At 42.0% G+C, this 12,879-nt stretch overlaps 1 protein-coding gene across 2 annotated transcripts in view; it reads right to left on the reverse strand.

The window, feature by feature from the left end:
• Positions 1-335: 335 nt before the first annotated feature.
• bap1 (BRCA1 associated protein 1) overlaps positions 336-12,879 on the reverse strand; it is a 47,349-nt gene continuing 34,805 nt past the window's right edge. For both annotated transcript variants that reach the window (XM_033036801.1, XM_033036800.1), the window contains exons 13-17: positions 10,476-10,924; positions 6,997-7,169; positions 6,479-6,571; positions 5,526-5,598; positions 336-1,112 (exon numbers count right to left, since the gene is read on the reverse strand). In XM_033036801.1, the coding sequence (XP_032892692.1) occupies positions 979-1,112; positions 5,526-5,598; positions 6,479-6,571; positions 6,997-7,169; positions 10,476-10,924 (922 nt within the window). In that variant the 3' untranslated portion in view covers positions 336-978. The remainder of the gene's footprint in view (positions 1,113-5,525; positions 5,599-6,478; positions 6,572-6,996; positions 7,170-10,475; positions 10,925-12,879) is intronic.

Consider the following 12,879-nt stretch of genomic DNA (forward strand, 5'->3'; position numbering starts at 1 on the left):
GTAGCAGAGCACTATATCTTGCTATGTAAAAATCCAGACTAAAAGGTTTTTGGAGAGGATAAACTCTTCAAAAGGTTGAATATTGTCAATCTTATGTCGGTCATGAATATTCAGTAACTTTCTTTTTGCCTTTCAGCATTAAGTGGAATGTTGTTAGGTTTGGATATAGAAGGATTAGTGCAAATTCTATGAGTAGGGGAGCTTCTGGTTAACAGTGGTCACTATGTGGGAGCCGAATCAGAATCCACAATTAGATCAAATAACCTTGGCTTATTAAGCACAGAAATAAAGCACTTTTTAATCCAAATATGCTTCAATTCATCACTGACACCAACTTTAAAAAAGTGCTCTTTAATTCAAACTGGTATTAAATTCAAAATTGGAATTGCAATCCTCTGAATAAACAGGGCATTATTCCAGTCCTCATTTATTGTCACAGGTCGAGCAGCCTAGTCCCTTCCAGCACTCGGTCAGTGGCTGGTGTGTCACAGTTGTCCTGTTACTAGTCTTCAGTAATGAAAAGCACAGCCAGAGACACCACAGAGTTTAGAGTAAGCTTGAATTTGGATGGTGCAGGGTGGAGGATCATCACAAACGGAGCTACTTCGGGCAGTACACACACAACTGCGAACCAGACCGAGGTTGGAATTCCCATGTAATTGCTACAGACCTGTACGGAAGCTTTGCAGAGGGCTGAGAAGAGCATACAGACCCTGGCTGTGGTTGGTCCATTATTACAAAGCCGTTGATTAATTTCGCTGGACCCACTATTAACTGATCCCATCTTCAGTTTCACTGCACTAGTCATGGCTTAATCATCCAAACCAGAAGTTAGTGTAATCATCTTGTGTTCCTGTCGAGAGCCCGTGACGTGAGTGAGCAGCTTCACAGGTTGAATCCCGCACTCCTCAGCAACGAGATCTGCCTGCCCGTCTCGTAGCGACTGACACCGAAGACACAGGCGCCGGGCATTCCCTTTCACTGCCGCTTCGCTTTGTACGGCCGAGAACGTTTCCTCCGGTCAGGCTTGCGCTGTTTGTGCAGGCGTCCAATGCTCACGCCCTGTCTCCTCCGGACAGAGATGTTCTGTTCCACGAGGCTGGCGAGCATTCCTAACAGGGGATCAGACAGCAGCGGTGAGCAACTTGGGAATGCAGTAGTGGGAAATTCACCGTCTACAGCAACAAGTTTAACCCAGTTAAGCACATAAGAGCTTTTGACGGCACCGGACCTATACCCATTGGAGTTTAGAAGGATCAGCGAGGACTTCATTGAAACTTACTGAATAGTGAAAGACCTGGATAGAGTGGATCTGGAGAGGATGTCTCCAATAGTGGGAGAGTCTTGGAACAGAGGCCATAGCCTCAGAATAAAAGGATGTACCTTTAGGAATGAGATGAAGATGAGGGTTGAGAGATTCTTGATTCGTAAGGGTGTCAGGGGTTATGGGGAGAAAGCAGGAGAATGGGATTGAGGGGGAAAGATAGATCAGCCAAGATTGAATGGCGGAGTTGACTTGATGGGCCAAATGGGCCAATTCTGCTCCTATCACTTATGAAGTTTTCTTTCCAGATCAAACTAAGGAGCCACACCCACTCTAGAATAATTTACTGTACCTGACCACTGCCAGGCTGCAACAAAAACAACTTAATGTTGAACAATGCTGACATGAAGTCTGTAGGATAAGGGCTCTGTTACTTGGGCTGGAAGGTAGCATGTTGTCCTATCTGTACTTACACACTCCATTATCTTGGATCTGACTACAGCCTTTCAGTGCAGCACTGCAGATGGAAGTGACTTCATCACCTGCTTTTAGGATTCATGTGGTTTCCTTCCATCCAAACTTACTGCCAATTATATTCATAAATAGGGGCTCAGTGTAATCACTGAATTCCTTGATGAAGGGTTTCTTCTGTAAATTTTCACTCTGATTACTTTTTTTAGCCCGGGCAATGGATTTCTAACGTTAATATTCTGGTTGGGGCACAGTGGCCACAAAAAGCTGGTGACATGTCTGGGAGGTGGAAATGTGGCAAATACAATTAATTCCAGAGGGCTCTAAGGAAACAGATATCTGAATGGAAAAGGCAGCAAAGAAATACATAATAAATGACCAGAAACCTGGGAAGTGCAGAGGAAACTTGGACTGGATGACAAAGACAAAGATTCCTTTAAATTCCTCCCCTCTTACCATAAAGCTGTGCCCTCTAATTTTAGGTTCCTCTGCACTGGGAAAAATTCTGACTATCTTATCTATGCCCATCATAATTTTATAAATCCCTGCAGTCCTCCCTCAGCCTCCTATGTTCCAGTAAACTCAGCCGATTCAATTTCTCCATATAACTACAGCCCTCTATTCCAGGCAACATTCTAGTGAATCTTTTCTGCACTCTGTCTATTGTTACAGTGTGCCAGCAGAACTGTACAGCACTCTCTAAGTTGGGCCTAACTAATGTTTTGTACAGTGTAACATGATGTTCCAACTCTTATATTCAATGCCTTGACCTATGAAGGCAAGCATACCATTTTCATTATCCTATCTCTTTGCCTTTTCCATTTAGATATCTGTTTCCTTAGAGTCCTCTGCTGTGAGAGATAAGGGCTTACATCCCAAGATCACATAGAAACATAGAAATTAGGTGCAGGAGTAGGCCATTCGGCCCTTCGAGCCTGCACCGCCATTCAATATGATCATGGCTGATCATCCAACTCAGTATCCCGTACCTGCCTTCTCTCCATACCCTCTGATCCCCTTAGCCACAAGGGCCACATCTAACTCCCTCTTAAATATAGCCAATGAACTGGCCCCGACTACCCTCTGTGGCAGGGAGTTCCAGAGATTCACCACTCTCTGTGTGAAAAAAGTTCTTCTCATCTCGGTTTTAAAGGATTTCCCCCTTATCCTTAAGCTGTGACCCCTTGTCCTGGACTTCCCCAACATCGGGAGCAATCTTCCTGCATCTAGCCTGTCCAACCCCTTAAGAATTTTGTAAGTTTCTATAAGATCCCCTCTCAATCTCCTAAATTCTAGAGAGTATAAACCAAGTCTATCCAGTCTTTCTTCATAAGACAGTCCTGACATCCCAGGAATCAGTCTGGTGAACCTTCTCTGCACTCCCTCTATGGCAATAATGTCCTTCCTCAGATTTGGAGACCAAAACTGTACGCAATACTCCAGGTGTGGTCTCACCAAGACCCTGTACAACTGCAGTAGAACCTCCCTGCTCCTATACTCAAATCCTTTTGCTATGAAAGCTAACATACCATTCGCTTTCTTCACTGCCTGCTGCACCTGCATGCCCACTTTCAATGACTGGTGTACCATGACACCCAGGTCTCGCTGCATCTCCCCTTTTCCTAGTCGGCCACCATTTAGATAATAGTCTGCTTTCCTGTTTTTGCCACCAAAATGGATAACCTCACATTTATCCACATTATACTGCATCTGCCAAACATTTGCCCACTCACCCAGCCTATCCAAGTCACCTTGCAGTCTCCTAGCATCCTCCTCACAGCTAACACTGCCCCCCAGCTTAGTGTCATCCGCAAACTTGGAGATATTGCCTTCAATTCCCTCATCCAGATCATTAATATATATTGTAAATAGCTGGGGTCCCAGCACTGAGCCTTGCGGTACCCCACTAGTCACTGCCTGCCATTGTGAAAAGGACCCGTTTACTCCGTACATCACTCTGTACATCAGTAATTTACTTCATATGCCTACCCGAATTTGGCTCCCAAAGTGCATAACCTTACACTTGACAGGATTAAATTCCAAGTGCAACCGCTCTGCCCAACTTTCCAGCTGATGCGTCTCCTTAGATAACCATCTTCGCTATGACACTACCAATTTTCATGTCACCTGTAAACTTACTAATCAGACCAATTACTTAATATATATTAAAAACAAGGAAGGTATGAGCACCGATCCCTGCTATATAGCACATTACAGATTTCTAGTTAAAAAAAACATCCGTCCACCTCTACTCAATGCCCCCTATTGCCTAGTTATCTTTGGATCCAACTTGTCAACATGTAATGGATCCCTTGTGCCTTAACCTTTGGACCATCTTCCAATGCAGGAACCTGTCAAAGGCATTTTCTAAAGTCTATGTAAGTCACATTTAACTTTGCTTTCATTAAATTTCTTATTTATCTTTGAAAAAATTCAATCAGATTTGTAAGACATGCTTTTCGCTGCACAAAACCATTCTATCTGCATTTCCAAATGAATGGCATGCCTGTCCCTCAAAGTTTTCATCCCCCAACTTCCGACCACTGGCCCTTTTCATAGGAACAGAATTAGGCCATTCAAGCCATCAGGTCTGCTCCACCATTCAATCATGGCTGATCTGTCTTTCCTCTCAACCTTATTCTCCCGCCTTCTCCCCGTAACCTTTTACACCCTTACTAATCAAGAACTTATCAATCTCCACAGCCATCTGTGGCAATGAATTTCAGATTCACCACCCTCTGGCTAAAGAAATTCCTCCTCATCTCCTGTCGAAAGGTATGTTCTTTTATTCTGAGGTTGTATCCGATGGTCTTAGACCCTCCCACTAGTGGAAACATCCTCTCAACATCTACTGTATCTAGGCCTTTCATTATTTAGTAAGTTTCAATGAGATCCTCTTGAGCAAGGGGGACAACATTAACTATCCTTCTGTACTCGTCTTCTGCACTTCTCCCATGGCTAACAATGATACAGTTCTCTTCCCTTGCTTCCCTCAAATCCTGGGATAGATACCATCAGGAGCTGAAGATTTATCCATCCTATTGCACACCAGTATTTCTAATATTTCTATCTTCCTGACACTGATATGCTGCAGAATATCAACATACCTCTCCCTTAACTCTCCAGCCTCCACATCTTTCTCCCTGGTGAACACCAATGAGAAGTTTTCCCTGGCACATTGATTATCACCTTGGTCACAGGGAAACCAAACTAGAAATGCACAACTGTTATGCCAGTTCCAACACACCAGAGGAAGAGTGCGACCGCACTGGAGAGGGGTCAGATATTTATGAGAACATTGTTTAGCTGGAGTGGTAATTTGGAGGAGAGACCGGCTGGGCTTATTTACTCTGGTAGAGGGGTAAATCAAGGAAAGATTTAAATAAATTGTATAAAATTATGATAGGGCAAATAGGATGGATGTGTTTTACTTAGTAGAGTCATTAGCTAGAGTGCGTGGACTTAAGATAATTGGTATTAACCAGTGAAGGGTTAATGAGGAGCTGACAAGATTCTACTTTACTCAGGATGTGTGGCATGGGTCTTCATTGTCTAAAAGTGTGCAGAGGCGAAGATCCTCATCACTCAATCTCTGAAGGTGCTGGGTGTCCACTGTAAGGGATTGTGCCCTATAAAATATCACCATGAAGGATGCAAAAAGTGCAACGTACAAATCAATTAAGATTCAGAAAGTGTTAAAACAATCCAACATGCAGTAAACAACCAAATGTGATGTGATGGAACTGTATCCTTCCCTATTAAAAGGAGACCCAAAGGCAAAGTAATTTACCTTCTTGAGATAGCATAGAGATGAACGTACAGATAAACTCATCATAATTGTGGGTCCTTCGCTGATCATCAATCTGATCAAAAATAACACAAATGTGTCACATAAAGGATAGCTCTTATAAAACGTAGAAAACAAATAAATAAATTAAAATTAACGCAGGATGCCTAACAGCATCATATCCAATGATCGTCACTCTATACCTCAAAGCAACTTCGGTTGCTGGCTGAACGCTTCAAAAATATTCTCAATAGCATCATGAGCTTAGTTTATCTTTTGGAATCATGCAAGTTAATAAAAATCAACAGGCCACTGGTTATATTCTTTCTATTGGACTTCAATGGGTGGGGAGTAAACCCAAACTAAACAGCCAATATGCTATTGGCCATCTGCTCTACTGACCCTACAAAGGCATGTTTTCCAGCAGGGCTCAATGGAATACAATTGAGGAGTGGAACTCAATCTCATTTTGTTGTGCCCAAGCACAGGTCCAAGGATAGAGGAGACTAACTCGCCTGTATCAATGGAGAGTCTGTGAATTTGCTGGCACAATGGGCTTGGTACCAGTATTGTGGTTTAAGTTATTAGGCTAGCATCCAAAGACCCTGGCCACTGATTTAAATAAATGTTTCATTCCAACAAGTGCAGCAGGGGAATTTAAATTTAAGTAAATGAATAAAGCCAGAATATAAATCTGGCATTATGAGTATCATTACGTGAACTATCGGTTGTTGCCAAAAGCTAACTGGTTCACAAATGTTTTTCAGTATAGCATATCTGAGATCAGTCACTTGGTCTGGCCTACAACTAAATTCCATCCCACTCTGGTGAAATCTAACACCCTTATCAGTTCAAGGGAAATTAGAAAAGGATAACGAATGCTGGTCTCCATGCCCAATAAATAGGTGCATTAATTCACAAAAAGCATGAGAGAGAAATCATTCATTTTCATTTACCTTGTACTTCTTCCGCTTTTCCACCTCCTCTTTAAGGCACACCTCACAATTAGAAATCTCAGCCTCCACACACTTCAATAAGGCCAACAACTCCTGGAAACAATGAAATAATTAGTAAAAGGGGAGGGGCATGTTTCTACAAGAAAGAACTCAAACAATTACAAATATATATATCCCTGACCTACAATTCATTATACCTGTTGTCAGCAGTAAAAGCATATAAATAAAACTGTTGAAAGTTTTGCTTTTCATTAAACATGTCTTCCAACTCGCAAGTGCAACATCATTGGATTGTGAACACTCATTTGTTTGACTCATTTACACTGCAAATATACAAATATGAACCACTATTATTGCACAGGATGAATTCACCTGGATGACTGCCCCTTTAAGATTGCCACAAAACAATGCGAAGAGTTCCAGTTCAATGAAAGGTAAAGTAAGTAATGATGACCTGCGTCAAACTACCAGGAGATGTTGTATTCTTCAAACCTTTGCAACTGTAGCCTCTCACTCACCTTAGGGGAGTATTTTTCTGCAACATTTTGTTCATTACTTCCATTCCCTGAAAATTTCTCCTTCCTCTCCCACGATCCTGGGGACTCTTTTCCATCCTCCATTTTGACCTCTGTAGGCCTTTCCGCACAGTGAGGTAATGGTGAGCTTTTAATGGAGTCTGTTTTCTGCTGGTCTACAACCAAAGAGGTTATGATTAAATAAAATTGTACTGAGAGCAGTTAAACACTATGTAAATACTTAAACTAGATGTCCAAGGGCGTCCAACGAGTCTGTAATAAAATAGTATTGTATACTGAGTGTGCCCCTGATCTTCATGGCTTCAGCAGCAGCACCAGGCATTCGTGTAGATAGCCCAAGGGTCTTACATTCAGCCCATGATGCATAATACAGTTATTGTACAACATAAACCAAAATCTGCATGTTTCTCTTAATTTTAAGTCCTGCCACATGCAATTGGCTTGTTTCTAAATAGGGTGACTGCTCCCCCATCCTAATCGCTGTGTCGTATAAAGCTCTTGTTGTCCATGTAATATGGCTCGCCTGCCTAGAAATAAGAATAATTCATTTCTAAGCTTTGTAAAGAGCATCCTCCCAGGTGGGAAATACCTGGGCCTCCTGGCTGTTTTCCACCCATCCTAAACAGAGGCCAATTTGTAGCCAACTGTGTTGTTGCCTCTGTTGAGATCAGCTAACCCAGCACAAAGCAGTGGTTTGTATTGTCTTGATGCACCCAATTAGTCACCAATAAAACGAGTTTCAACTGGTTGCAAATATTTCTAACCAGGAGTGGCAAGCAAATAATCCACTCGTATATAGCACGAAAACAGGTCCTTCAGTCCAACTTATCTGTGACGACCAAGTTGGCTACATGAGCTAGTTCCATTTACTTGTGTTTGACCCAGATCCAGTTAAATGTTTCCTATCCATGCAGTTGTCTGAATGTCTTTTAAATTTTGTAATTGTACCCGTCTCTAGGATTCCTCTGGCCGCTCGTTCCATATACGCAACACCCTCTGGGTGAAAGATTTGCCCCTCGGATTCTACCTTTTACTTTAAATCTATGCCCTCGAGCTTTAGACTCCCCTACCTTAGGACTAAGACTGTAACAATTTTGTAGACGTTAGTTGATAGTCTGTTCCCTGTTATGGAGACAAAGATCAAGGGGAGAGAGGTGTCAGAGATAGTCCAAGTGATGTAGCAGAGAAAGAGATGGGGGATGGTGCCTGTGTACGTTTGGAACAAGGGCTGTCCCACGTAACCAACAAAAAGGCAGACACAGCTGGGGCCCATGCGAGTTCCCATGGTTAGACCTATAACTAAAAAAAAGTGAGGGTAAGAACATGTTCCACCAGGCGGAGGAGACTGTTAATAGAGGATTTTTAGTAGAGGTTAGTATCTTGCATGTGGAGTTTGGGAAGGAAGCCCTTCCAGGTTAGACAGAGGTTCATATGCACCTCCATCTACTGCATCTGGCGTTCCCAATGTAGCCTCCTTTACATTGGCGAGACAAATCGTAGACTTGGCGAGACCAACCATAGACTCGACGACCGCTTTGCCGCATACTTTGCCCCCCCCCCCCCCCACCACTCCCCTGTCCCCCACCTGGCGCGAACCCATTTCTCCCCTCTCCCTCCCACCTACATTCCTTCCACTGGCTTCATAATTTGTAACTCTTCTACCCTTATCTCACACATTTTGTCCAATCATACACAAATCAACCCCTCATCTGTATACACCTATTAGTTGCCAGGCTTTGTCCTGCCCCTTCTCTCTTCCAGCTTTCTTCCACTCCCTACCATAATCAGTCTGAAAATATCCCAACCCGAAACTTCACCTATTCCCTGTTCTCCAGAGATGCTGCCTAACGAGTTACTCCAGCACTTTGCGTCTTTCTTTGTAAACCATCATCTGCTTTTCCATCTGATCTCCAAGACCAACAGAAATTCCCAAAGTTTAGAAAATAGCCCATTTTTGTTCTGCCCATAAAAGTGACAGGTTCATTTCTGCTATTTACAATGCCCAAACACCAACATCAATAGTGATGGTGTCATTAATGGTACTATCAAAAATCACTCACTGATAATCTGCTTCTGATATTTGGGTTTTCTTGTATCATGTGACCTCATTACAGCATGTGGTCCAAGGAGCCCATGGTGAAGCAGCAATTATTATCCTTGAATCAAATGCCAAGACTTAATTGATTCCCTTCATAAAGTGGTCTCTATTAATACCTGACCTTAGTATTGACATTAGGTAGACAAAAATGCTGGAGAAACTCAGCGGGTGAGGCAGCATCTATGGAGTCTCGACCCAAAACGTTGCCTATTCCTTCGCTCCATAGATGCTGCCTCACCCGCTGAGTTTCTCCACCATTTTTGTCTACCTTTGATTTTTCCAGCATCTGCAGTTCTTTCTTAAATATTTAGTATTGACCCTGATAAGTTCCAGTAACCCGTCACGAAACAAAGATTTGAATTGTCCTGGAACACAGTGGACACTTCCACACCATTAGTCCTGGTAGGGTTTGACTAAATATGACACCATGGAACTCCAAAAACACTCAAGAAGTTTGATACTATTCGAGGCAAAGTAGATTTGCACCCTTAGGTATTCAATTCTTTTGCATGGCTACACTGAGTGTCAACAACAAAATGTGCTGCAGCGATTCACCAAGAGCTCCTCTGAAACTTGAGCTGTTTACTTTAGTTTAGGTCAGAGTAACAGTCCCTTCGGCCCACCGAGTCCGCGCCGACCAGTGATCCCCGCACGCTTACACTATCCTAAACACACTAGGGGCAATTTACAATTATACCAAGCCAATTAACCTACAAACCTGTACGTCTTTGAAGTGTGGGAGGAAACCGGAGATACCATAGAAAACTCTCGCAGGTCACGGGCAGAATGTACAAACTCTGCACAGACAGCACCCATAGTCAGTACGAACCTGGGTCTCTGGCTCTGTAACACTGCAACTCTGCGCCACCTTGCTTTTGCTTCATTATTGCAATATTGCAGAGCTGTGCAATATCAGTCGGAGTAAAGTCAAGTAAAGAGATGCACCAGTTCAAGAAGGTTGATGTTTGCCACTTCCTGGATGGCAGTTAGGGATGGAAATTTAAAGCTGATCTTACTGGAGATGTCAATAAGGTCATAATATCTATAAAACCACCAGATTCAAGAACAAATTATTTTCTGCTGTCATCAGACTCTTGAATGGACTTCATTAATTAAGGATGTATTCCCAACCTCCCCAATCTACCTCAACGCAGCCCTTTGTTTTTTTTATCTGCACTTTCTCTACAGCTGTAAGTATGACTATATATGACAATGATAGACCAATAACAAAAAATATTATTAAAATAATAAACCAATACCAGGGAATATAATGACTTTAAAGCAATAGACAGCATGAGGTTTCGAAGGTGTGAGAAAATTGACTATTTTAAGACTTTGTTCAATCTCTCACTATATGGCTCACCTGTGACTCCGAGGGTCTGCAGCATTCTTTCATCTCCCAGGTGCAACAGATTTGTGCTAACAACGGGGCCAAGGTCACGTACCGCTCGGTTGTAACGCATGCAGTCAACACGGGATAGACTTTCCTCTTCCCCAAACAGCACCTTGGACAAGTGCGAGGTGACGGGGCTCGAGGGACGGGTGGGGTTGGCTGAACGAATGGGGGAACGGAGTGGGGAGTTGAAAGCACTCCCAATTTCAGAGGCTGTGTCCGTGCTCTCATTGCTGGGGGTTGGGGAAGGCTGGGGATGGGCAGGACCACCACTGATAGTTTTTATGGAAAGGGGAAGAGATAAGTCCTTCTGAGATTCTTTGAGCTTCTCAGTCAGCACATTAAGAGTGTTGGGCTGCAGAAGGGAAAGCTGTTCGCTGGGTCGTTGCTCCTGTAATAAATGGGTCTTCCTTTTATACCTGTAAACACAGAGCAAAATAAATATGGGGCTATTGGGAAAAAAACTATGGAGACAATTTCATATTATGCATAGATGCAACTCAGCCAATAACCTGATTGGACTGGAACCAAATGAGAAATATTTATATTTGAATTGAATTGATTTTATTAGGGACAGTGCATATTAATAAACATTTGCATGTAATATGCAAGATTGTAGCCAGTAGCTAATTTCCATCTTTAGTCCCAACACAAGGTAAACACATCCCAAACAAGGTAAAAACAAAAGACAAAAACAAAAACAAAACAAACAATAAAGTAAAAAAGTAGCAATAAAAGAGTACCATAGGATAATTTTAAGGTAGATTATGATTGCAATTTTGATTTTGCAGTAACCATGTTTTTAGATGTTTGGTAAATGAGGTAAGGGTTGGCAGATCCCGTATGACGCATGGTATTGCGTTCCAGGTCTGCGACGCTCGATATGAAAATACTGACTGCCCAAAGACACTTTTTATAAACGGGACTATACAATCACCCCTGGAGGCTGCTCTTGTCGACCTATTTGTGTTTTTCTTTATGAAGTCCTTTAACGGAGGTGGGGCTAGTCCACGGAAGATTTTGTAAACCAAAATCGAGTCCGAATATTTTATTACGTTTTCCCAGCTTAGCAGATCAAATTTCTTCAGGATGCTACAGTGATGGTACATTCTAGGCTTTTTGTCAAGAGTTTTTAGGGCTTGTTTATAAGCAATTTCAACAGGCTTTAGTGTGGACTTACATGCCAGTGACCAAGTTGTTATACAGTAGGTCATGTATGGCACAATCATTGCATTAAAGTATAGTTTGGCTGAATCAATAGTTAAATTATTTCTAATATATCTAAAGTTGGACAAATTAAATTTTATTAAATTTACTGTTCTTTTCACCTGTTGTTTGAAGCAGAGCTGTGAATCGATCACGATTCCTAAATATTTAAACTCATGTACAATTTTAAGTTTTGTTCCATGTACAAACACATCAGGATCTCCATCAGTACTTGCCTTTTTGGAGAAAAACATACAGACAGTCTTTGACACATTAAGATGTAGATCAGAAAACTGCAACCAGTTTGACAAATTAATCATAGCAGCTGATAGGTCTTGTGCAGCTTGATGTTTGTTTTTGGCATGTACATAAACAACTGCATCGTCAGCATACATCTGGCAAGTTACATTTGATGTACAGCTACTTGGTAGATCATTAATGTACAGACTGAATAATAGCGGTCCCAAGATTGAACCTTGAGGTACACCAAGAGCGTTTTTAGAAGTTGCAGATTTACTGTTGTGCACTCTAACACATTGTTTTCTCTGTACCATATATGACTCAATCCATTTCATCGTGCTCATAGAGAGGTTAAAATAGGACAATTTGGTCATCAAGATCTGGTGGTTCACAGTATCAAAGCTGTCCATGTGCATATACATATTAGGATAAAGCCATGAGAAAGTCCTTTAAGGTTAACTGGATTAATTATAAGCAGGAAAATCCAGGTTTCACCTGAGTGCTGCTGAATTAAGGATGGAAAGAGTATATACTGTATCCAGTCATTATTGAATAACTTGAAACATGTTATTATTATTCTATCTTGAAAAATGCTTTAAAAATGTATGGGAGAATTTGCATAAAGTCAGCTTTGCATAAGTCAGGTCATCTGTAACACGGGGCGCACTTGTATTATGTTCCAAAGGCCATGTTCTCGTCCACTCAGCCTTGAGGTTGCTTCAAATCCTCCTTTATATTCTCAATCCCTCCTTTTGATTGAATTAGATTGTGAGTAGCTGAGGCCCAAGCACAGATTGCAGCAGAAACCCACAGCCGGCCAACTTGAGAGGTATCCTTTTATTCCCACTCGGCTTTCTCTTTAACAACCAATTCTTCATCCATCCATATGTTACCCTTAATTCAATGTGCTCTAATCTTGTTCACAACT

The sequence above is a fragment of the Amblyraja radiata genome, chromosome 18, assembly GCF_010909765.2.
Source record: "Amblyraja radiata isolate CabotCenter1 chromosome 18, sAmbRad1.1.pri, whole genome shotgun sequence".
In the NCBI taxonomy this organism is placed as follows: domain Eukaryota; kingdom Metazoa; phylum Chordata; class Chondrichthyes; order Rajiformes; family Rajidae; genus Amblyraja; species Amblyraja radiata.